The sequence below is a fragment of the Trichomycterus rosablanca genome, chromosome 2 (assembly GCF_030014385.1).
Source record: "Trichomycterus rosablanca isolate fTriRos1 chromosome 2, fTriRos1.hap1, whole genome shotgun sequence".
Taxonomy (NCBI): domain Eukaryota; kingdom Metazoa; phylum Chordata; class Actinopteri; order Siluriformes; family Trichomycteridae; genus Trichomycterus; species Trichomycterus rosablanca.
The window spans coordinates 34417322-34443848 of NC_085989.1; the positions used below are offsets into that span (position 1 = coordinate 34417322).

Consider the following 26527-nt stretch of genomic DNA (forward strand, 5'->3'; position numbering starts at 1 on the left):
AAAGCCAAGCCTAATCTGAAAGTAGCATAGTTGGCTGGCTTTGTCCTATCCCAGACAGAGAGTGAATGAAAGATTGGGCACTGGGGTCACTCCCTGTGCATCTGTCCGTTCTTTGCCAATCTGTGAAAGAGACAGACTCTATACGCCCCTGTCAATTCACACTCCCGGGCCACCCAAGGAACGTGGCACTAAGTATCTGTTGACCCCTCTTTCACCTCTGCTAAACACAGCAACTATCTTCTGTTTGGTCTTAGATACCATACTTAAATGACCCAGATTACCCTTTTATTCCAGCACAACAAAAGTCCTATAGATTTTTCCCTTTAAGTTTACAGTTTCCTTGTCTCCCTTCCACTAGTCAAATAAGCTAATGAGCCTTATGCAGTAGAACTGATCGTGAGACAGGTGTTAATAGAGGACTACAAGGAATCAGATCAGAGCTGTTTTTTTGCTGGCAAAATGAGCAGGGCCTCAAGCCACCATGAATCCCTACAAGAATTCAGGATATTTTAAATATTTTGATAATGTAATTTTTCTTTCCTGACCGGTTTTTGGCACAGCTGTCTGGCCTGAAAATGCTACTAATCTGATGGTGCAAAGCTGTAAATTGACAAAGGACGGTTATTTTAAAATGGAAAATGAAGCATCAAAGATACATGTCATTGTGACACAGCTGAAATTTGGCAGTCAGTTATGTTAAAGAGTGCATTAATATAGTTTATTACAACAGTAACATTTGTTTTCAGAGTTAAAATTTATTTAAATGTATTTTATTAAAAGAATAAAACTTTCACATGATTTATTTTAGATACAATACAGTCATATAAAAATCCTTCCTCATTAATTTACCTAAACATTACAGTAAAAGGCCAAGTTTTGTAATGAGGTAAATACACAACTCCACATTACACTACAGGCTTAATGTTTTATGCAGCTGGAATAATTTAATAAGAGTATAAGTTAACATTGGTGTTTAATTATTTAATAAGTAACTTTACACATTATTTACACAATGATTTAAAAAGCCTCAGATACATTTAAGGTATGGAGTTAAATGACAATAATTATCGTTTTGAATACAAAAATAAAGTGTATTCCTTTTTGAAAGAAAAATTTAAATACATTTAAATTACATGTGAAATTGTAATATAATAAAAATAATAATAAAAAAAACAATGCACAAACAAACCAAAACTAACCCATAATACTGTATAAGAACAAGGCACTTGGCCCTTTGTGCTTAGTTAATCACAGCTATATATTAATATTATTTAGATTTATGTTCTTTTAATCAATTATATCAATTTGTTTTGTTTTGACTACAACCTTAACATCACCTTATTTTAACTTTGCCTTACAAGGTTTTACGGTTACTTAATGCATTTATGTTGGTCCTATTTCTGCATAATATCGGCAAAATCAGCATTAATAATTTATTTGTTACATTAGAGTAATCAAATGAGACATATTACTGGAGAGCAAAAACTGTAGCAGATTTTTTCCTCTGTCATACTGGTTTCTTTTGTATAGTATGTAATTCTGCAGTCTCTTCAAGACTCTTCAAGTAATGCAACCCGTCACCTGCATCCACATGACTCCACCACCATGTCCTCATATTGTTTGTAAACCACATTATTCCCAGAATCGATGTACAGGATGCTGATGGGACTAAGTTTAGATGGCACACAACAGCTGGGTGGCATGTTGCTGGGGTTCATGGAGTTCATCAGAGTCTGGATGATGGCATGATTAGTGGGCTCCAAATGAGACCTGAGGGGAAAGTCACAGATACCCTCACAATGATATGCCTCAAAATCCAAAGGAGCTATTACCCAGTCATCCCAGCCCAGCTCCTTGAAACTGACATGCAAAGGCTTCTTGGTGCATCTGGATTTAGACCTTCTGCCGTGTCTTCTGCCATGCCTGTTGCTTATTGCTGTTCGCCGTGTCCGTTGCGGTTTGGCAGGAGGAACTTTCTCCCTTCCAGCTTGGCTAGGGTGCAATTTATTCTTCCTTCTTTTCTCATAGAAAAGGCTCTGTCTTTTCTTTGACTTGGTGTATATCACCAAGATGGCTTTTTTTAGCTGTGGGCGTCCTTGTCTGTGAAATCCAAGATGTTGTAAGTCAATTTCTCTCTGTGGGTTGTCAATAGAAGCCTTGAGCTCCAGACAGAACAAATTCTTTTGAGTGTTCAGGTGCCATTCAGTAAAAATGTCTAACACATCAAGAACTTCCCATCTTGGTTTGTGAGAGTGGTCCAAGTCTAGGGTTTTGGAGTCCAGAACTTTGTGAGACTGGCAGGAAAGGAGCTGAATATCCACTGGACCAGTTTCAAATGCCTGCAAACTTGAAGAAATTTTTGTGTAGATTCTCAGTTCTGCACCCAGCAGCTCCACTCTATCAGAAAGAGTCGAGATGTCAAACAGATACTTCTGTTTCCACAGAGGAGAGTTTGGAAGGTCATCTAAGAAAAAAAGTAAATTGCATTGATGAGGACACTGACTTTAGATTGATAAAAACACATAAAACTATTTTAACAGATACAACATTTGAATACAACAGTTACAACATCCAGTATATATTTTTATTCAGCTTTTAAAAATATTAACACAAACATTCTTAAAAAAGACACAACGTACAATTTCATGTCATACATAACTACACAATTTTTTTACTTCAAAAATACTTCTACAGATGTTTTAATCATTTATTGTTCTACAGTTCTGGACTGCATATGGTCCAGCACCACCTGGAAACATTGGGTACAAAGCAGAAATACACCCTAAAGACTATAAATAAAGCCTATCCAACAGAGGTTCACATCTTTAGTCACACCTAGGAGCAACTGAAAGCAGCCAATTCATCCTCTGCAAGTTTTTGGGAGGTGCATAGAAACCCGAATCACTAAACTATATAAAATTATATAACAGCTAACAATTCTTTCTGAAAACCGTACTTTTAATATCTGAATGAAACATGCAAAGGAACATGGAAAAAGATATCTAGGACCCATGTTTTGCTGTGCGAGACCCAACAGTTGCACCACTATATCATCCAACTTATGTCTATAATTACAAACAAACAAGCAAATAACAAAACACTTAAGATCAAAATGTAAATTATAAAACATATATAAAATAAACCATATTAGGGTCAGACAATTAGTGGACATTAAAATTAAAACAAATAATCAAAATAAAATAAATGAGTTTTAGTCAATTACCAAACAGCACTAACAAACATTTGTCAGCCTATAACAAAACAACAAAACAAGGAAATGTTTTAAAAATAATAATTCCTTAAGGAACATAAAATAAATAACTAAAAAGCGAAATAATTTAATTAAATACTTTTATAATATAAAAACAAATAATAGTAAGTTGGACAAACATTTAATGCATAACTATGCAAAAATAATAAAATAAAAAAATAATAAAATTTCAATATTTTAGTCAGTCAAATATTTAGCCCATAATCAAACTATGATTAAAATAAAATTTATTCAGACAGACATTTAGTGTACAACCAATAAATCGAAAGCAAACTCACCATTCATAAATAATCCACAGTTTACATAAACAGAAATCCAGTTTATTCCCAACTATAATACATATAGAACTTAATCTGACAGTAAGTGGAGATTTAATAACCAAGCTGATTTACCTTGACCGAGATCCACAAAGCTGGTGATGGTATTGGCAGCTTTTGAAGAACGGAACAGGCTTGCGTTTAATCCCAGTTTCTCAGCAGCAGAGAAAGTTTTGTAGATAGAAAGCATGTACTCGTGAGGTTCTAATGAGTGTGTGTGGGTTTTAACAAAGTGTTTGGTGCTGGATGAAGCTGCTGTGTGTGAAGAATAAGAGGCTGATACGGATCCATCAGAGATCAGACTGGTACCGTCATGTAGCACAGATACAGATACAGTGTGGATGCAGATCCAGTGCAGGAGAAACATCATAGCTGTTAACAATGCAGATGAACGGTGGAGGTTCATGATAGAACTCATACATTCACCAGTAATCACAGTCATGTCTGATCTCTATATTAGTGAGTGATGTGACTGGAAATGTGCGCACTGTAGACAGAATTCACTTCCACCAACACCATCAAGCCTTAAATAACACCTTGGTTCATTCTCAGTCCACACACCCACACGCACACACCCACTCCCACTACACACCAAAGTGAACCGACTCACTGAATCACTTGTTATAAACATTCATTCAACAATGAACTATTGCAAGACAACGGTTTAGAGTATGTTTAATTGGAGGTCTGTTGAGTAGTTTGTGGTATTTAGGCAAACTGCCAAATTGTTTACCATGCATGCCTTTAATTAAGGATAACATTGCCCCAAGTAGGCTAATATTTCTTATCAAAATACAACAAACGTGTCTTCGCATTATTACCTGGGTATAGTATTTATTATCATTGTAGTACACACTCGATGGAGGTAAGTGGAATTTTACCTGACTGAGCAAAGGTATCGTAAGAACTTGAATCGAACCGAATTACGCCGGATGAAAGAATTTTATGCTTCTGCAACACTGTTAGAGGAAACGAGGCCTATTAAAATGTTGTAATAGTACATATTTCTGATTATTTACTGCATAATTTCACACGTCTACATCTTTTGTTTTATAGACCTATAAATAATCAATTCTCTTCACAAATTAATTCTGCACCCCACTCCGACAAGTGTTACTCAGAAAAACTCGTCTTAGTAAATACCAAGAATATGAATGAATGAATAAATAAATAAATAAATATAATGAAAAAGCAGCATATTTTTTGTTTAGGCTAAAAAATATTTGTCAAAACGTTGACAAACTTTTCTCTTTTATGTTGTAGAACATGATTTACTAAGTATGAATATTAAGTATTTTATACAACACTAAATATTTTGATAATAATTATAGCGCTATTATTAAAGTGGATTCTCCAGTCTTAATAATATGTTATATTAAAAACTTTCATTCTGGCAACCTAAGCTGACAATCTGGCAACCCAGAACAGTAGATAGATAGACAGGCTACTAGTTGTGAGTTCTGAGGTCCCCTAGTGGTCAAAAGCTTCAAAGCATTCAACAAATACTGTAGATCCCGCTGTAGCACAGAAGTAGCTACGATATGTGGTTGTTTGAAAGAAAAATGCATATCTGTGGTGATTTGGATTTACTCAGATTCAGCACTGCAACAGGTAACACTGAGGCCATTAATTTAACTTTGAATGAACCAAATGTACACAATATAAGCAAGGTTATTTTCTGCAAAACATTCTGAAGCTACATTGTTTACCAATTTGAATGTTATTTTTGTTTTGTTTAAATGTGCCGCGACAGATAGAGTTGCTGCTGCTGAATCCTGAGGAGCTGGGTTTAACCCTTGTATCGGGTCATGGTCTGTGAGGAGTTTTACATGTTTTTTTCGTGTCCATATTGGTATCCACTGGATACTTTAGTTTCTTTCCATTTACCAAAACATGCAAAGGGTGGATTGGTTGTAATAAATTGCCTCTTGGTATGAGTTAATGTGTGTGTTGCCCTGTGGCAGATATGCACCCTGTACAGGGTGGCACCAAACCTAACACGATCCTGGAGTGGCTAATGAAAATAAATGAGTGAATGATGTGCACCAATACTACTCACTATGAGGTACCCCTTTCCATTTTTGCAAAGATCTTCTGTCAAAGAGGTCTAACTATAGACATAAAATTAAATTCAATCCAGTGTACACATATAAGTGGTGATAAAAATAACTGTAAAAGTTAAAGTTTTAATCCAGTTAAACACATAGAATCATGTAGTACATGCACACTCACACACTCTTTTAAGGTACACGTATATGGAACATACCTTTATTGATTATTTACACCTACCATACTGATGAATTTGGGTTTACTGTCTGTTGGACCCCCCAGTGACCAGATGATGTTGGATGGTGGACCATTCTCAACACTACAATGACACTGTCATGGTAATGAATATATCAGATGCAGCAGTGTTGTTTCAATTTTTTAATTCAGTCTGATCTAACCGGCCTTTCTAGGAACACATACCTTCTTAGCACTCGTTGTAAGTTAGAGACTTCAGCTATTTAATTTGTATGCACAATGTGTGTTAGTCTTCCTCTAGTCTTTTTTTCAGTGGACACTTTCTAATCACATGATGCTGTTGGCTATATATATTTTTTTAAACATCCCAACAACACTGCTGCATCTGCTAAAATTATGTACAAATTATGTACCACAGCAGTGTTATTGCTGTTCAGAGAATGGTTTACCACCAAATAACATCTAGTCAGTGGGGGTCCTATTGGTGTTCATTTTGATTGATAAATTAGGGGAGCAGGTGGCAAAGTGTACATAGCAACAGATGGACTATAGTCAAAAATGTTATACTTCCAAAATGTATCTGTAGCTTACAATTAATGACTATACATACCAGACAGGTGTGCCTAATAATGTCCTCAGTAAGTGTATAAATGCAAAAAGATTATGCAAAATCTTGGACATGCCTCGTAAGTTCCCGTTAATTGATGCTATTCTTTACAAGGAACAATGCTATTATCATTAAAATTAGCATATACCTGCATAACTTGAAGGCAGCATTATTATATAATGATAAATGGTGATTTCTTCTGGCAGCATATATGCAAGGCAACACACACTCACACATTTAATCTTTCACTTAATTTGAGAGGTAATTTAGACAGGCAGTTTTCCATGCATGTGTTTTTAGAGGCTGGAATGAAACTGAAATACACAGACTGAGATTCACTGAAAGCTATTTCTTCATCCTACCTTGAGCCCACCTTGGTCAACACGCTGAGCATGTCCCAGTGGGCTGCCTCAAAAGGGTTTCCCAGTGGTCTGCCTTAAATGTCCCATTGGTTCATGTTTAGTTTCCTAGTGGTCCACCTCAAAGGGGTCTCCTAGTGGTTAGACCTGGATGTCTCAGTCTTTTTTATTTATTTATTTTAATTACATTTATATGTTGGTAGGGAATTAAGAAAGAAAATAATAAAATACAACAATTGAAAAAGATGAAATGGACAATTAACAGCAAACAGATATTTATTTTGATCAGTCTAGAGCATACTAAACATTTGTATTTTATTACCAAAAGCTTTGTCATTTAAAAATGACCATAAACATAATTTCTATATTGATATCTCAGAGTATCTCAGAGAATAATATCATGTCACGTCGATGTTTTTAGCTTTTAGGAAACACACTTTAATCACATAGGTTGTATAGAAATTTCTAACTGATTACAATAGGTAGCTGCAGTAAATAAGATACATTTCTCTTAGAAATAATGCAGAAATCACATACAGTAATTAATTGAACATATACACCAAAAGAAAGTCAATTACAATAAAATTCACCTGTATAAGCTTTAAAGGATTTCAGAAAAAAGCATAACATCCAAGTTATGTGTAAATAAAATAACATACATGAAATTCAGGAAGTACTTAGACCCCTTTACATTAAACGCATGTTGTGAATTTTATTTTGAATGGATATAATTGCCTTTTTTCCTCATCAATGTACAATTAATTAGTCAAAATAACAAAGAGAAAACATTTTTAAAATTTAAGAAGATCAAAGATTGCAGCTCACAGACTCATGTCTTCAAATCTTACACAGTTGATGCAAATTATGTAATTGCTGCTTCTACAAAATATTGAATAAAGGGTCTGAATACTTTTGTAAACAAGGGATTTTAGTTTTAGTTTTGACACACTGATGTTTTGATTAATAAATGAGTGTTGTTAATATGAATATTTGTTTCGATTGCTTTTACACTGCAAAGTAGATGAGATGCAGGAAGCTCAGCAGCATAAGTCCATACACAGTGCATGTTGAAAGGGCAGGGCTGGAGTCAAAGATGCTGCCATCATCTGGGCTCATGGCTGTTGAAAAAAGGGAGTAAATGTTAGATTATGTAACAGTGGAAACAGATAGTAAAAGATTATATACACTGATAAGCCAAACCACCTGCCTAATATGCTGTCAAAACAGCTCTTACCCACCCAGACATGGACTCTAGAACAAGACATTTGAAAGAGTCTTGTGTTATCTGCTACTACAGAGTAAACAATGCACACATGTCTGGATGTTGAACATGATTTTGAAGAACACAAAATTGATCAGACCAGTCAAGTTTCTACCAGTGCTCCTATGTCCAGTTCAAATTACTGCATGGCCATTGTTGGGCACTTTGACTTGCCTCTGACTATGCATTGTGTTGCGAGACATTACATTTCTTATTAGTATTACAATTATTTGCAATTTGAGCCATAGAAGCCTTTTTGTTGGTTTGTACCAGATGACACAGCCTTTATGTCCTTTGGCATCTTGACCGCCCAATACCTGTCGGTGGTTTGTGGCTTGTCCGTCCTCAGACCACTGTCTGCGAGTACTCGCCTCTTGTTATTTATAATCACAGTAATGATTCAGCCCCTCTTAAAGTTACTTACTTCTTTATGCTGCCCTTACCTGCCACATTCAACACATGTACTACAAATAACTATCATCAAATATATACCAACATCTAATATATAACTGTTGTGACATTTGTTACAAATATGCATTGTTGTGCACATTTATGGAGGGTGGTCATAATGTTTTGGCTTATCAGTGTGTTTTTAAAAATAATTATTATGTTTATATAAAGCAGAAGCTGTAGAAACATAAGACTTACTTGTAGTAGCAGTTGCAGACTTGACAGTGAAGGACTTGGACTGGGCCTGCCATTCATTCAGTGTGAAAGCCAATGTAATGTTATCCCCTGTGGAAAAAATAAAGACAAAATATATATTCATAGAGAAGTTATGTATGATTAGATCGACATTTAAGGCACTGATCTAGTAATCAGAAGGTTGCTGGTTTAAGCCGCACCACTGCCCCGTTGCCACTGTTTGGGCTCTCGAGCAATGCCCTTAACCCTCAATTGAACTGTGTTGTCACCATTGTAAGTTGCTTTTTAGAAAAACCTGTACCAAATGCTGTGAATATAAAATGTGACTTTAGAGATGGATTTGTAACCTTTACGTTAATTATGCCTGGCTATGACCTTTTCTTTCTTATCTCTTCATTCCACTCTAATTGAGCTTTCCAGAAAACCATTTGGGGAATTGTTTATGTATTTACTGACACATCTTTTTAACTTAAGTTGTTAACATAAGTTGCCATCTCTGGACAAGGCCCATATATTCAACACCGTTAAGAAAAACTATAACTGAATTAATTAATTGATATCTTAAAAGCAGTAAAACTTTAAAATGACACTTTGAGATCCTTTACCTTCAGTAAATATTGCCAGATCAGTATAGTTGGCCCAGCAACTTTTGAATGGGATGGTTGTGTTACCATACAGGGCATTTACTGGGTTTCCTTGTCTGTCTTTAAGCACAGCTGAAATTGTTAAAGTTGTCACTCCCACTGATGCACAGTCACCCTGCAGACAAAGATCAGGTCAGGACAAAGAAAAGGTCAGCGCCGATACAGAATACAGACATAACACAAACGTTATGAAAGTGCATACCATTTATTTAATATAGTTGTGCTATTTTCCGAACACTACAACTCTGAGTTTAGAAGAGCCAACTTGTTCTACCTCCAAAATGTATAAGTAACATTATGGATTAGCTGAACATGCATGAAGGACTGGACCAACTGGCTTATTATGTATACCTAAGCTAACTGTCATGCCAATTGACAAACAAGAAATGGCGTTGTTTTTAACCAGACAGTGTCAATTATGCACAGGTGGACTCCCAGAAACAGATGTTTATGTTACTCTAGGATTATAATCTGTGATCTTTTGATGAAAGGACAAAAACTTGCACCAGTTAGTAGCCCATCAGCTTTTTAATAGGCTGCTCTCAAGCTGAATCATAGTTATATATTTATGTAATACTAGCTATTAACAACTTATTTTCTTGAGTAAATCCATTAAACTGTGAAGTGACTACATTTTTTTTTACATACATTTATTTGTAACCATCTGTCACCACAGTTGCATTGATCAAATACACATTGAAATAAACCAGTGCATGCTACTTGACATTAGTATGTTGTTTTGAAGTTCACCTGCTGGTCCACAGCCATGATGCTGGGCTGTATGCTAAGGAGTCCGGTGTCAAGTCCTGCCACTGGTTCCACCACCACTTTCAGAGCAAACACACTCTTCACTGTCTCCACCGTTGGGCCCTCACGACTCACCTCTTCATTTGCAACCTGCCCACAAGAAAAATAAAATAAAATAAATATGTGTATTATTAGACTAGTTTTACTGGTGAATCAGCAAAATTACTGAGTTTATCTATGTAAATATATTTGCTCTAACAGGGACATACAAAATTATCTAGGAAAACATTAAGGATAATATTTCAAATTGACATTACTAGTACAGCTATGTTGTTTCTTACCTGGCTCCAGGATGGATCGCTGGATGGTGGAGTTGGAAGAATGACACCCAGTGAGGAAACGTTGAAGCCGATGGTTGAGCTCAGATCGCCAGAGACAGCAGCCTGACCAATAGTGTCAGCAACAGTCTTCAGGGTTTCAAACTGTTCTGCCTCTACAGGTGACATTTACATCATGGCATTGAATATCACAAAGCACAAATAAGCTCAAATCAGGAATACTCCTTACACATTTTGCTACTGAATATCTCATGTGGATGTTGTTTACTATTGTTTACCAACTCAGATATTAGCTCTGAAAAAGTGGTCATTCTTTAACAAAATTCATAATGCACATTGTTGCAAAATTAATATTTTCTCTTTGTGCACAACAGTGTGAGTATGTCTGTTAACAATCTTGTTCTGAGTACTAACCATTGGTGCTATTGTTGGATGTCTGGTTGGTAGGTGGCTGTTTGATCTCCACCTCCACTGTCAACCCAGCGGACCGCTTCCTCCTCTTTGCCCCGCTGTCCTCTCGCACAATTTTGGTGATCCGGATCATGCTGGCAGGAACCTTCAGGAACATTGCCAAATTTGTGACCAGCTTGTCTCCGAAGAACTCCTCCACAGTCATGGCTGGGAGATTGAAGGAGATAAACAGCACTGGAGTCGTGCGGATCTGGACATGATCAGAGCCTCGTAACAAGACGTGCAGCATTTTGTACTCAGGGTCGAAAAAGTTGGAGCCGTGAGTGGAATTAAGCGTGGGAACATACTGTCCTGAAGAATGAATGATAGAAAAGTTGGTGAGTACAGATAATTATAATTTGGAGTTCTAGAACTTCAGCTCTAGGATAGAGTAAATTGAATTGAATAAATAAAAATGTATATTATGACAACTGGTAGCTAATTGCTTTTATTTCTTGTTAGCTGCTAACATTTCTTTCTTAACTTTAGCCTCACTATCTTTTTTTGGATGTTTAAATACCTGTATATGTAGGCTTAAGCAAGGTGTAGTCAGTTTTGTCGTTATTCCACTGAGCATTGTTTGGAGCAATGAGCTGGTCATTTACATAGATGTCCAGTCGCTGAGGATTTGAGTAAAATACAGCTACCTTTACAGTCTGAAAAAGAGAAAAAGAAACAATTTTTAAATCATCATTTACCAAGCTGTAACATGTTATTTTAATATAAACCATTAAAAAAATCATATTGGGACTCATAAGTGTGAAAATCAGAGCATTCAGTTTATTGTTAGGAGATGTCGTAGTCGTCCATTGCCAGAAGTTCAAGTACGTATTAGTTACAATAGCCGGCCTCAGGCTCCTATATGCTAACATATAACAATGGTGATGTTAACGCTGGCCTCCAGGCACAGTCAGCAGAAAATGCATGACCAAAAAAAAACTACACGGGGATTTAAGTCTTTGTACCACTATTTTACCAACAAATAGTGAATGTTTATGTAAGTCACTCACTTTTGTAATTGCTTATCCAGTTAGGGTTGCCCCCCCCCCCCGGCAACCCTAACTGGATAAGCAATTACAAAAGTGAGTGACTGAGTGACTGAGTGAGTGAGTGAGTTATTGTACCTCATTGGGATTAGCATTGAGCATCATGAGTCTGAGTTTCTGGGGGGTTACACTGGTGAAATAAATATCAAAGGACTTGTCTGTTGCTATGATGCTGTGGAACAGAGACAGTCTCTTCTGACATGTGTAGCCAGCGCACCAGCCATGGTCCTGTGGGCCTGTAAAAAGAGGATGGACTATTATCAAAAAACCACCATTCATAAAAATATTATATCCTCTAAAACGATTTCTAAACTGATGCTGGTAAATAGAAGCTAAAACACTGAAACAGCATGCAGGTTCATGTGACCAAATTAAGGAGTTGTATTCTGGACCTACCATTCAGCAGGTCTACATAGCCATCTCCCAGCACAGCAACAGGAGAGAGTCGCCTGGTTTCGGTGTCTGAATCCAGACTCTCAATTGCCAGCATCCTGTAGTTTAGCCCAAAGCACTTATAGCTCTGCCAGTCGGTCATATATGTGCAGCTAGCATTCCGGATCACACCTACACAGCATATATTTGTATTATTTTTAATGTTCAGCTTCATTTTTTACAGGCTAAATACATAGCTTTTATAATCAATGTACAGTTGTAGCTGTATCTAAAAAGACAGAAAATCTCATACGTACCTTTATTTGGGGCAATATTATTCACAGGTATGCGGCTACCATTAAGGGCTGTGAGCATGACTTTGGGGATACGGTAGTCTCCTAGCCCGTGTCTGGGATCCCCATTCCATTCGTATTCAGATCGAGGAATCACTGCCCCCACTGCTCCGAGGAAGCTACCATCCCGGTCATTTATCATGCTCTTTTTCTTTGCATCACAGTCCATATCCACACAGTCAGACGGGTTCACCTTACTGTAACAATAGAAAGACAATTATGTATTACATTGCAACAACATCTGCAAGTGCACCCCTTTGGAATGACCTTTGTGATTACTAAAATAATGATGCCATTGGCTACTAATAAAATGTGGACTGATTGTTATTCATGTTCCAATTATAGGCAAACATAGGGTCTGTTCGAAAACCTAGTGAGCTGCCTTGCTGTCTACTGCCTACCTAGGCAGCTGCCTAGGTAGAGAGGATTCTAATAAGTCATTGACTTATAAGACAGATTTAGACACACTACTTAGACAGCAATCACCGTGATTATCACCCCGCAGTTTCGCTTACTAAAACAGTTAGCCTTAGGCCATTCAAACCAATGGGTTGAGACGGCGCAACCCACTACCATGCCTGCTAACATTTCCCTCTGTTTACCGAAAACAATTAAACTGTCACTCACATGCCCAAATGTGCAAATAAATGACACTTCTACACTGCTAATTAAAAATCAATGAGAATTTATTTACATTTGAAAAGATTTTTTTGTGAGAAAGTGAAGCACTGAATGATGGGATTGCCTTCACCTGTAAGGAAGCATCGGATGCTCCTTTATTTTTCAGTCAGATTATTACTTAAAATTAAGGCACCCCAGAAGGCAGCATTTTAAGGTACCTAAGAATTCGAACAGCCTTTTTTTCAGGAGCGTGTGTAGGATGATGTAAAATAACATCTAGGTAGAGAGCTCACTAGGTTTTCTAACAGACCGCTACTCTAACTATAGAACATCAGCTGTTATGGTATGCAAAGGCATATCTTGGGATTTTCGAGAGGCACATGCTTCCATCAAGGCAATGCCTTCTATCAGAATGTCAGGGTCTTTTTTTAACAAGACAACATTAGGCCTCATACTGCACATGCTAGTATAGTATGGCTTCGTAGACATAGAGTGTGTGTGCTTAACTGGCCTGACTGCAGTCCAGATCTGTCTATTATATGGTGATATGAAATATATGGTGCATCATGAAGAGAAACAGACAACAGCAACGATGGACTGTTGAGCAGCTGCAGTATTATATCAAGCAAAAACTGGCAAAACATCCACTAGTTACAATTAGTTACCTCAGTTCCCAATTGATAGTTCATATTTTTGTAATATTATGTATGGTAGATGGCTATTCTAAATTGCCCAAAGATGTGAGTAAGTAACTAAATGTAATTTAACTTTATGCCCAGCCCTGGCTTGACTTCGTATCATGGGTGTATACCTACCTTGTGTCTAGATTTGTGTTGTTTGTTCATCGAATATATCCACTCAAAAATACAGCTAGGTATCATAGTACTGTAGTATTTTAAACTATGTTAAAAAACCACCAGATACCAATCCAGTATTTCAGGCCCAAACCTGTGCTTTTCATGGATATTCAGTACCACATCCATACATTTTCTACAAGGATTTTACAATGATTTTATATCACTTAATAATTAATATTGGTATAGCTATTACCAACAAAACTTACCCAACATCTGGTTGATGAATGAACACTTGAGCGTTCTCTGTACTGTTGCTCTTGGTAATCCTTTCAACACTGATAGGGTGTTGCAGGTCCTCATTGCCCGGATTGGTTAAAAACATGTAATTTGTCTGAGTAGAGCACACATTCCTAAACCCTGAAAAAGTGGTATCTGAAAGACAAAATTGAGAAAAGGTTTAAAATCACCAAAAACTTTGTTATAATAAATCATATGGCTAAATTGAAATCATGTAATCTGTTCCCAAACTATAAAATGTTTAAATAAATATTTAAAAGCATTCTGAATCGTACCAGTGACAGTCATGAGTCCACTGATGGTGTTGTAGCTCATGAGTCCTGCATGCGGTTTTCCCGGGGCTAAATTTTGAGCTGATTCAAATGTTGGCCAACATATTCCAGACCTGCCACCTGCAACATTCAAAGAGTACAAATCATTACAAGCCATTTCATCTATCAATTAACAAATCATATTTCTCTGACTAGTATATATAGTCCAAACTAAATAGGTCTGAGAGCAATAAAATAGGAGTGTACCATTAGGAGGCCGAGGTGCCCTGTGGCCTGCACTGATTGCGATATTGTCATCACTTGTAGAAAGACTGTCTGTGCAGTTAAAGTTAGGGCTGCTACCAACGATTAAGGCATTCTAGGAATAAAGCAATCGTATTGGGAAATAATGGTGCACTGGTGCATTATATATAAGCATATATCAATTTTTAACCAAAATATGAATGATTGGATTTAGCTTCATACCTGGACTTGGACAGTTTTGTTTGAATATGTATGGCTGGCTGATGGGGGAGTGTAGATCATTGGCATGATGCCCATACCATTATCAACAAGGGTAACATTGGAAATAAGCACACTCATTGACACCTGAACAATAGAAGTGAATGTTAAAATGGTTACTGAACTATTGTATTGATCCATCACAAAACTGAATTCTTTATTGATTTTATTATGGAAACAAACAGCATTATTAATGATACCTGAAAATAAATGCCATAATCAAAACTCTTCCAAACTGTGAAGCCCTGGATTTGAGAACAGCCAGCCAGACCATCTTTATTCATGTAGACTCCAAACAGACCTCCATGAGCCTCATTTTGCCTCCATTGAGCCACTGGATTCAAAAGTCCATGATGAATGACTTAAAGAGTTGATTTGGGAGTAAATAAAAGTAATTCATTGGATATTTAACATTATACTGAAAGTTAGTAATTTTATTCAGCATATTATATATACACAAGTATTTGGGCACCTGACCACAAGCTTGTTGAACATCTCATTTCCAAAACAAATGGTATTATAATAAAGTGACCTCTGTGTAATATTTTAGCTATAACAACAAACACTCTTTTGAGAAGTCTTTTTACAAGACTATAGTGTCTATGTAGGAATTTGTGCCCATTTGGTCAAAGGAGCATTTGTATTGCTGGACACTGATATTGATCAATACAGCCCCAATTGATTTTCCAGTTCATTCCAAACCTGTTTAGTGGGCGTGAAGTCAGGGCTCTAAATGGACCACTACTGTTACTTTAAATCAAACTTTTCTTCATGTCTTTACAGACCTTGCTTTGTGCAGAGGGGCACAGTCATGCTAGGACAGGTAAGGGCCTTTCCTAAACTGTTGAAGCATATAATTTCCTTTATATAATTTTCACAATCATAGCTGTGTAGACGCCTGACTGACATATAGTACCACTGATATTCGAACCCTGGACCTCAGCAGTAGTGGGCTAGCGGTAGTGATGCTGCACCTCCCAAGGGCCCCCAAAGATATTGTATAAGATAATGGCAAGCAGCAAAAGGCCTTTTAATTGCTCATTACCTGGACATGGTTCTCCATCGATTCTAAATCCAACTCTTTCATAACCAGCAACAGTGTTCTCCTGAAGAACTACGTTAGTACCCTCATTGACCTTCACATATAAAGAAGAAATGTTAAATGCTTATTAGATTTTTTTTGTAATGGATACTGCTTCTTGAAGATTTTGTACATTATTGCTAAACACCTCAATAGCTGCATTCCAGTTAACATTCAGAGTCTCCTTTCTCCCATTGTATGATCCCGGCCAGAGGGTCATGGTTACCAAATTCCTTCGAATCGTGTTATTATTGCCCCACACCCGGATACCTACAAGAACAAATAGAAAACGTGTCGGTGTTTGGTAATCGTTTTTTTGATGTTGCTTTTTTAGACTAAGTCTGCAGTTTAGTCTTAAGACTTTAAAGAAACTGACTTTTACTAAAATAAAAAACTACCTTCTCCTACAGTGTGATGGATGACATTGTCATCAACACTTAATTCGTCTGTTCCGAAGATGCCAATAGCAGGAGCAAAGCCATGGTGGAAAGCACATCCTTTAATGTAGGATTCATTCTGACCCACCTGTGACAAAAACAAAGTTTGTTTTTAATTCTGTTTTATTATTTGCTGTATATGAGAATAATGAAACATTAAACTACTTGATCAGAAATGCCAACATCACAAACTTGTGTTGTCTTACCACTCCCAGACTGAGAAAAGCCAGAGAGTACCGAGGGTCAGTGGAGTCTGTCCACCCTTCCTGACCAGTGTGATAAAACTCCACATCTCTAATCTGAGCCTTTCCTGTAAGAAACATACAGTTAATGGAATAACATGTTACCATTATGGTTTATATAATTGTATATACAATTTTATTTTAAAAATCATTTTAGACCAGGAGGATCATATTAAAATAAAAATGCTAAGGCTGTTAATGTTATGCTCTGTCCATCTGCCATACTGACCTGTCTACATTTTACTCAGCATACTTTCTGACATACCTAAACCAGACCTTCTGACAACAACATCTATCTTATAGTCTAAGTCAGTCAGATTACATTTTTCTGTTCTCATTCTTTATAACCCGTGGCTTTATGGGTTTGTGTGTTGTGCTGCTACAACATTAATGAATAATTGCCCTATAACATGAATGAACAGTACTGGTGTTTCTTATAAAGTGTCAAGTCTAGATTATGATTATAACAATATTGCAATCAAATACATGTAAAAACTGAAACATGACATCATGGTTTGCTCCAGTAATGTCACCATAATCCTCTTAATATGTTTACATTTCATTTTTTAATTCTGGTTATCCTGGTCAAGGTAACCGTCGGTCCGGTTTTTCCAAATCCACTGGTTGCCATGCAGGAACACACCCTATACAGGGCACCAATCCATCACTGTGCCTCGGCCATCCCCCCAGATTTAGCCAATCATGCAGCAGAACTCAAACCCTTGATCCCAGCAGCAGAGGGATACCATAATTTACCACTGCGCCACCCAAGCGCCCACGTCCCAGAATGAATAATGAAAGTTTTTACTTTATAATTAAGAACAGTTACACATTTTCTTTATTTTCAATATGTTTCAAATACTGACATTGTCAACTTGTGTATTATTTACTCTTAAGTCTCAAAAGGGAAGTACTGGCACTCATTTATCTTGGCTTTTTATTTAAAGATAAAGCTAGTTACCTCTAAAGTTGATTCCTTGATTGGTAAAGGCTCCCACTAGCACTCTGGCACCAAACGACTCTTTGTACAGGGCTGGGTAATCCTCCCCAACGATCTTAATGTTCCTGCTCAGCAATCCCACATCACCGGCCAACCTGTAGGTCTTGGATGTACCAGGTACTGTGTAGTTCTCTCCTGTATGAGTTGCGTACATAGTTAGAGGCTGATGCATCAATGTATATTTGTATTATTACTATAGATCACCACTGTGACATTTTACATGTATAGACTAACCAATGTGGGTGTAAGTAAGTGGCTGATCCAGAGTCAGTGTGAGATTGTTGTTTGAGACTGCTGTGATGGTGCGAGTCTCTGTCTGCCATGGGTCATAACTGGTGGTGGACAGCACAATTTCGTCTCCTACCTGGTTAAAGAAGGGCAAACAGAACAGTGAATAATGTATTAGCAGGAAGTAAGATAATATAAAGAAACTGCATCTCTGTCAGTCTGACTTTAAAAGTGTCTTTTGTGTTTATTACATGTTTTCTTTAATAAAAAAAACCTAAAACCTTGTCTCAGGCCAACATTCTGGGTCAAAATGTACTCACTTTCCAGTCCACGGGATCCTGAAGTGAGAGAGAGCTAGTGCCAGCTAAAGCAGTGCTGGCCAGCTTAGTGCGGTACACTTTGTGTGGCATTCCATACAGGTCAAGAGCACCAAACACACCTGAAAAACATGTGACATTATAGTAACATGTTGGTGTTTAACAAAACTGCTCACATTAAATCAGTGGTGGACTGAAGGGCAGAGGCAAACAAATAAAAAAGGGCACCTACTGCATGACATGGTGCCCCACCAGCACACAAAAATGTAGGATGCACCATGTATGATCTAATAATCTTAATTCTTTATTAGGGATAACATTATTTGGCATTCAAGCTACACAAGAAAATATAAACCATTTAAATATAGAGTTAAAACATTACAGTAACATACACAATCACACTGTGTGGCTTCATAGGAAGAAAGTTCAGGTGCTAGACTGGTCTTTATCCCATTAGAACTATATCCCATTAAAACACACGGCGCAGTATAAAGACTGCTAAACAGCTGAAGTGTTATATTAAGCAATATAAAACAAAACACTTTTACACTTGTACAACTAGAATGTTACTAAGTAAAAACTTGAAATATATTTTTGTTGTATTGTTACATCATTAGAAATTTATTGCTGTCTTATTGTCCCTAATTTTATTTAGTTGTGTTTAATTGTGTGTACATTACTTGCTTACCCAGCACTTTAGATCCTTGATTTACTCCACCAGGCAGAGGCCATTCAGGTGTACTCTGGTTTCCTCTCAGAATGATGAGAAGTTCTTTACTGAAGGGCTGATCAGGCCAACCTGCAATCAAACGCCCACCCTGTACAAGAACGAAAATTAAACCAGCCGTTAGATACTGCATGAATAAAACATCGGCTTATTTTTCTTTTTGTTCACTGAGGTTTGGTTAACTCTCTAGAGTCCAACAAAACTAGACTTAGCAGTAGTATTGAGCTTAAGATTTTAATAGTTTTGTCAATATGATTAATTAATTTTGAGCTAAGTCAATATTATGTTCATTGCACACTTCTAATCTTACAGGTTTCATTATTTTATGGGTTTACTGACCTGGATGAAGATGTATGTTGCATTCAGGATAATGCTACCAGACTGAGTAATGCTGCGGGCAGTGCGGTTAGCTGTGGTGTTAGCGTTGTCTGGAATCTCCAGAACTCCAGCCACAGTGAGCTTGTTTAATGAAGGAATAGGAACGTCCAAAACCACCCAGAATCCTGAAAAAAAAAAAAGTCTTTTAAGTCTTTTAGGACTTAAATGACACAATTAATGTAGGTACATAGGTAAAATACAAATTAAAATGTTTTGATTGCAAACTAGAACATACTGGCAGCTGGAAAATACAAGGCAAATAAAAATATTTTTAAAAAGTTGGTGCAAAGAAACCTTTCACTTTTAACTGCACACATTTATTATCTAAGGGAGAATTATCCTTAGCACAAGCATTATTGTTTTTCAGCCACGCTTTCTATGTACAGAGATAACAGAATGCCTTTATTTGCCATATATACATACAGGGGTTGGACAAAATAACTGAAACACCTGTCATTTTAGTGTGGGAGGTTTCATGGCTAAATTGGACCAGTCTGGTGGCCATTCTTCATTAATTGCACATTGCACCAGTAAGAGCAGAGTGTGAAGGTTCAATTAGCAGGGTAAGAGCACAGTTTTGCTCAAAATATTGCAATGCACACAACATTATGGGTGACATACCAGAGTTCAAAAGAGGACAAATTGTTGGTGCACGTCTTGCTGGCGCATCTGTGACCAAGACAGCAAGTCTTTGTGATGTATCAAGAGCCACGGTATCCAGGGTAATGTCAGCATACCACCAAGAAGGACAAACCACATCCAACAGGATTAACTGTGGACGCAAGAGGAAGCTGTCTGAAAGGGATGTTTGGGTGCTAACCCGGATTGTATCCAAAAAACATAAAACCACGGCTGCCCAAATCACGGCAGAATTAAATGTGCACCTCAACTCTCCTGTTTCCACCAGAACTGTCCGTCGGGAGCTCCACAGGGTCAATATACACGGCCGGGCTGCTATAGCCAAACCTTTGGTCACTCGTGCCAATGCCAAACGTCGGTTTCAATGGTGCAAGGAGCGCAAATCTTGGGCTGTGGACAATGTGAAACATGTATTGTTCTCTGATTAGTCCACCTTTACTGTTTTCCCCACATCCGGGAGAGTTACGGTGTGGAGAAGCCCCAAAGAAGCGTACCACCCAGACTGTTGCATGCCCAGAGTGAAGCATGGGGGTGGATCAGTGATGGTTTGGGCTGCCATATCATGGCATTCCCTTGGCCCAATACTTGTGCTAGATGGGCGCGTCACTGCCAAGGACTACCGAACCATTCTGGAGGACCATGTGCATCCAATGGCGGTGCCGTGTATCAGGATGACAATGCACCAATACACACAGCAAGACTGGTGAAAGATTGGTTTGATGAACATGAAAGTGAAGTTGAACATCTCCCATGGCCTGCACAGTCACCAGATCTAAATATTATTGAGCCACTTTGGGGTGTTTTGGAGAAGTGAGTCAGGAAACGTTTTCCTCCACCAGCATCAAAAAGTGACCCGGCCACTTTCCTGCAAGAAGAATGGCTTAAAATCCCTCTGACCACTGTGCAGGACTTGTATATGTCATTTCCAAGACGAATTGACGCTGTATTGGCCGCAAAAGGAGGCCCTACACCATACTAATAAATTATTGTGGTCTAAAACCAGGTGTTTCAGTTATTTTGTCCAACCCCTGTATATAGACGTACAGTTCAACTAAATTTTTTTTCGCATGTCCCAGGTTGTTTGGAAGCTGGGGTCAGAGTGCAGGGTCAGCCATCGTATGGCGCCCTTGTAGCAGAGAGGGTTAAGAGCCTTGCTCAAGAGCCCAACAGTGGCTGCATGGCAGAGCTGGGATTTGAACTCTTCAACCTTTCAGTTGATAGCCTAAAGTTCTATTGTTCTATTGTTAAGGAACGTTATTTTTAAACTTCTGGATTATTTGCCGATGACAATCTTTGACAAGTGGCAAACCTATCCATGCTTATAAAAACTGGGCTTTTTGTAGATGCTCAATTTTTAACCAAGCATGATTGAAATCTTAATTGCAAGGTATTTACTGTTTTTTAAAAAATTACAATGTTAAAAGTCTTGACTCCCTCTGTTTCAACCCTTTTTTGTCTGTGTGCTGTTTTTATACATTTGCAAATTGCTTTTTATCCTGGGTTTTCTGAAATTGAGGTTTATATATTATATATTATGTAACAATACACTTGAAGATGTCCTCTTTTTAAGTATGGCAATAAGTGTTTAGAATGAATGACATGTTGTATTTTCTTATCATTTAACACTGAACTTGTTTTTTCCCCCTTTTAGTCCCATCCATTTTCAATAGCTATTTTTTCCACATGATTTTGCAGATGATTGCTCTTCTAGCAAGCTAACATCTGGCTCTGCAAGCATAGTTTTAAATAAGTACTGTACCTAAGGGAATGACAACATTGGTGCCCTCCTGTGGTACAGTAAAGTTGTTTTCTGGGGATGACTTCCAAAATGACTGATTAGACCAGACACTGCAAACAATAATAGACAAATGTACATTTTTCACTTTTAAGAAAGTAACAGTAGTCAGTAGTCTGTGTGTATGTATGTATTTATATTTTTGCTGGTTGTATATGACTTACGTAAAGCTGGTAGGTCTGCGGTTAATACCAGAAAGTGGCTGGACACAATTTGTGTAATAGCAGGTATATGTATTGAACCCCACTGCTCTGTCTTTGGTCGATCTGTCCACACTGTTCCTCCGTTTCCTATTACTGGTGGTGTTTGTTTTGCCTGACACTGCAGAAAAAGTATAATACAACACAGCTCAGATCAGACTTAACATAGGAAATCAGAAAAGACAAATTACACACATCTGGAAAAATAGTTTTTGCTCATAAATATTGAAAATGGAAGTTTTACCAATGTAGTAGAGGTTGTTGGATGATTTATCCAAGTACCAGTCTCCATTTACATTTGAAATGGGATCCAGTGGCTTGGCTGAGGCGTTTCTGTTGTCTACCACATTCACCCAGTCAGGAAGTTGAGTCAGATTATGATTCACAATCAAATAATCCTGAGGCTGTTCACATAGAAAAAGTAAACATATAAAATACATTTAAAACATTTAAAATATATTGTTTGTAATTGTGAGTACAGGTCATTTACAAACAGCAGTGGTTTTCTCCATGATGGTTTTAAACACGTGAACACAGACTTTTTTTTACAAGCATAGCCCTGGCAATTTAATTTTAGGTGATGATACATTTAAAATTAAATCCTAACGCTCATTTAATTTACTATCCATGTAATTCCGAAGGTTTGGTTCACAATTAGTTTCTTGTAACTGAATAAACCTCAATACTTTGTTTAATTTAAGTGTTTAGTAGGGAATCATTATAAAGATCTTACCCCAAAGCCATAGAAAACTGCATTGTATGAGATGTTGCTAATTTGGCTAGCATTACGAAAATACCAGTTGTAGGTTTTATCAGATGGCACAAGTGCCATCCAACCAGAGGTGTGGGTGACTAGTTTCTCAGCAAAGGGAACCACACTTGATCCTAGAATAATATGAGAGAGAATGTTATGCTACAAATGCATAATGATTAATAAATACATTTTAAGTGCGCTGTCACTTGCATATTATAATGTAAAAATAGTTCATGTAACATAATTGTCATGTAATTGACAGTGATTTCTGTGTTTCTTTACCCTACCATGTGTGTTGGTGAGTATGACATCCTTAGACAAGAGCGAGGAAGGTAGGGAGTTGTTGATGCCCAGTCGATGGAAGCTGGTAGAAGCATCACACACTGCACCAGGGAATCCCAGGCTCCATGCAGCATTAGCAGAACAGTGGGCCGGATCCAACAGGTTACTCTGTGGCACTACCTTGTAACCAACATTACCTTTTGAAAAAATCAGAACGTGACTGTTAGAACATCAAAAGATCTTTAAGAGATCTTGGTGCTTAGATCTTCTACTCCAGTGTCATTTCCTGAGTCAGAGAGTAAAAGCCCTGCAAAACCCATGAGCGCACGGGAAGACACTCATCACACACACAGTCAGAGTAAGGTTCTGATTTATTGTATGAAGAATTGAGCTTATAGAGCTGGTGTGTACGGAAGTGGGATTTTAATGAATCATTTACGAGCATAACCCAGAATCAAGTTAATGGTCAGGGGTGTTGGGGTTGTTACCATTCGGAGGGGGAATAAAATCTGTTCAAACAGGTGCTATGGTTAGTTCTTGCTGAAATGAGCACCACTGTTGCAACATAGAGGCCAGAAAAGTTACCAGACAAGGACAAGTTACCAAAAGTTTATGGACAGCTTGATATTTTACCAGTTTTAACAGTGACCAAATTAGATATAAAATTTTTACAGTGATATGCACAGTAGTCCACGTTTGTAATGTGGCGACTGTTCTTGTTGTATGTAATGATTTTAATTTAAACAGAGGGCTGCGTTACCAGGTATATTTCTGTTGGAACCATCATTTCTGCTCTCTTCCAGAAAGTCCAAAGGAAGAATGTCTGGTACAGTTTGTAATCTGTAGCCCTAAAGCAATTGGGCTATGCAACAAGAAAATAAACCAAACCACAGAAGCAAGAACACCTCAAATTATTGAAGTGGCCTAGACAAAGCCCTGACTTGAACCTCATTGAGATGATGTGATATCACTTTAAATAGACAGTTTATGCTTGAAAGTTGTTGTGGCTGAATTAAATAAATTCTGCAAAGATATTTCTGCAGATGTGAGGATAGCGTTGCAAGGCCTGAACTCAATAATAAACATTGATCAAGCATGTTTTAAACTGTGGTCCATTTTTGTTTGTAATTTTAGTGATCTGCCTAATATGCAATAATAATTACCTGTCAGAGATCCATCAGTATCTACCAAAACCACCTCGTGTTCCCATCTGAAAGCAGCCTTGTTGGTTGTCTGATAATACTGGATTCCAGAAAATTTGGCACTCCAGCCTCCACAGAAGTGTGTGCACGTTCCATCTATTTTAGCCACTCCAATTGCGGCACAGCTTGGTCTGTTGAAGTTGATAAACTTGGTATTAAGGACGCTCATGCCATCATCCAGGGGCAGGACGATCCCTCTGTCAGTACAATAGCTGTCACCCAGGCCCAGTTCATCCACATATCCCACCAAGGTGCTATTGTGCAGTGCGGCACCTCCAGTCAGTCCCCAACCACTCACATGCTGCTGGATTATGCGCTTGGTCTCCACTCCTGCCTTCTCATTGTTCACCATGAGGAACTCACTAAACTGCACGGCTCCCACATTCACCCACTCTGCTCCCTTTTCGTTGTTCCAGGAGGTCAGTTTGCGGAACACAGCTGGTTCAGGTGTAGTGGATTTGCAAGTTCCCTTCTGTTTGGGGAAATACTCCTGGAATATCCACAAGCCAAACCAGCCTTGTGAGTGTGCTGTGTTGTTGTAGAATTCACCCAGTGGCACCAACTTCTGGCAGATATTACTATCATATGATGAACCATCTGGGTTGTCATGCATTCTGTACCAATAGCCAAAGTGGGTTCCTCCAGCAGCAGCATTGTGCCTGATGGTGTTATTGGGATTAGTGACCCAGTAGCCAGCTGGTGTCACATCATCGTTCAGAAGGCTTGTGCTCTGACGGACAAACACAGCCAGGTTGTACTGGAGGATGTTTCCGGTCTCGATGCCATCCTCAATAAAGAAGGCTCCTCCCATGATGTTGTAGATGACATTGCGTTCCACCAGCAGCTGGTGTGTGTTGTGAATGGTGACAGCACGGTTGTAGGTTTGGTGGATGCCACAGCCACGAACGTAGGACTTGAACTTGATGTCACCCATCAGGTGCCAGTGAATAGGGTAGCGACCTAATCTGAAAGCCTGGCCAGCATTGAATATCTGACATAAGGAGACAAAATATCACAATAAGCCTCAATTCAAAATACACGGAATATCTTTTTACACCATTTCTTAAAATTTAGTAAACTGCTTTAAATTCCCACAAACTACATAAATCTATAGCATGTTCAAGCCAGACCACTGCCATGCTGTTGGGTCCTTGAGCAAGACCCTTAACCCTGACTTGCTTGGATTGTATGATTGTATTCTTTCTCAACTGTAGAATGCTTTAAATAAAACATGTCAAATGCCTAAATGTAAATAAATCTCCTCTTTTGCAGGATAGTTACCAAATTTAAAGAGTAAGGACTAACAGTCTTTCTTTGAAGCTAGCCAGTACATCTGTCAGCACAACAGTTAAAAATACAATGATAAAAGACAGATAAAAATGCTTGGAGGAGAGCAGTAACTGTCCATTTTCATGCATTTGAGCTTTTCAGATGTCTGTGAATGGCTAGTGGAGCTCTGATTGACAGAGGTAGGTGTAAATGTTGTTCTTCCGACCCAGAAAGTAGGGTAATATATGTTTTTAATATATGGAAACATAGATGGCTGTGGCGTTACCATGATTAATACTCACTCACTTTCTTAACCACTTATCCAATTTGGGTTGCGGGGTGGGGGCGCTGGAGCCTATCCCAGCTTTTCAATGGGCGCACCCATTTACCTATAGGGCAATTTAGTGTCTCCAATTAACCTGACTGCATGTTTTTGGACTGTGGGAGGAAACCGAAGCTCCCGGAGGAAACCCACGCAGACACAGGGAGAACATGCAAACTCCGCACAGAAAGGACTAGGACCATCCCATCTGGGGATCGAACCCAGGACCTTCTTGCTGTGAGGCAACAGTGCTACCCACCGAGCCACCATGCTGCCCCTGATTAATACTTGTGATCTCCTAATGGTTGGGTGTGCACACTTACCATTCTTTAATCCTGGATGACCCTGTTTTTCTTTTCTTTTTTCATTTGTGTAATTATTACCTCTATCGCCATAATTTAGCCATTGCCAAATCCATCTGCCAGTTTTATCCTCTTTATCAACTGACAGTCTTAAATGAATGAAGGTAAGGCTAGAGCAAGCTTCCCCTACATACAAAGCAAGCCACCTTC

At 38.1% G+C, this 26527-nt stretch overlaps 2 protein-coding genes across 2 annotated transcripts in view; both read right to left on the reverse strand.

Moving 5' to 3' along the window:
- Nucleotides 1-1577: 1577 nt before the first annotated feature.
- gdf6b (growth differentiation factor 6b) lies at nucleotides 1578-3955 on the reverse strand. Its single transcript, XM_062986169.1, has 2 exons — nucleotides 3664-3955; nucleotides 1578-2464 (listed from the first exon to the last, which is right to left on the reverse strand). The coding sequence occupies exons 1-2, from the start codon at nucleotides 3953-3955 to the stop codon at nucleotides 1578-1580; spliced, it is 1179 nt and encodes a 392-aa protein (XP_062842239.1).
- A 3848-nt stretch (nucleotides 3956-7803) lies between these two features.
- LOC134301482 (fibrocystin-L-like) overlaps nucleotides 7804-26527 on the reverse strand; it is a 61670-nt gene continuing 42946 nt past the window's right edge. The window contains exons 49-79 of the mRNA XM_062986180.1: nucleotides 24386-25415; nucleotides 23228-23419; nucleotides 22920-23071; nucleotides 22431-22590; nucleotides 22151-22307; nucleotides 21951-22039; nucleotides 19514-19677; nucleotides 19136-19265; nucleotides 18451-18569; nucleotides 18137-18266; nucleotides 17864-18037; nucleotides 16867-16970; nucleotides 16622-16748; nucleotides 16372-16493; nucleotides 16185-16278; nucleotides 15343-15488; nucleotides 15107-15229; nucleotides 14888-14999; nucleotides 14645-14761; nucleotides 14339-14504; nucleotides 12619-12851; nucleotides 12326-12493; nucleotides 12008-12165; nucleotides 11404-11539; nucleotides 10848-11195; nucleotides 10437-10588; nucleotides 10099-10245; nucleotides 9310-9463; nucleotides 8697-8794; nucleotides 8037-8049; nucleotides 7804-7916 (exon numbers count right to left, since the gene is read on the reverse strand). Coding sequence (XP_062842250.1) covers nucleotides 7804-7916; nucleotides 8037-8049; nucleotides 8697-8794; nucleotides 9310-9463; nucleotides 10099-10245; nucleotides 10437-10588; nucleotides 10848-11195; nucleotides 11404-11539; nucleotides 12008-12165; nucleotides 12326-12493; nucleotides 12619-12851; nucleotides 14339-14504; nucleotides 14645-14761; nucleotides 14888-14999; nucleotides 15107-15229; nucleotides 15343-15488; nucleotides 16185-16278; nucleotides 16372-16493; nucleotides 16622-16748; nucleotides 16867-16970; nucleotides 17864-18037; nucleotides 18137-18266; nucleotides 18451-18569; nucleotides 19136-19265; nucleotides 19514-19677; nucleotides 21951-22039; nucleotides 22151-22307; nucleotides 22431-22590; nucleotides 22920-23071; nucleotides 23228-23419; nucleotides 24386-25415 — 5328 coding nt within the window. The remainder of the gene's footprint in view (nucleotides 7917-8036; nucleotides 8050-8696; nucleotides 8795-9309; nucleotides 9464-10098; nucleotides 10246-10436; nucleotides 10589-10847; nucleotides 11196-11403; nucleotides 11540-12007; nucleotides 12166-12325; nucleotides 12494-12618; nucleotides 12852-14338; nucleotides 14505-14644; nucleotides 14762-14887; nucleotides 15000-15106; nucleotides 15230-15342; nucleotides 15489-16184; nucleotides 16279-16371; nucleotides 16494-16621; nucleotides 16749-16866; nucleotides 16971-17863; nucleotides 18038-18136; nucleotides 18267-18450; nucleotides 18570-19135; nucleotides 19266-19513; nucleotides 19678-21950; nucleotides 22040-22150; nucleotides 22308-22430; nucleotides 22591-22919; nucleotides 23072-23227; nucleotides 23420-24385; nucleotides 25416-26527) is intronic.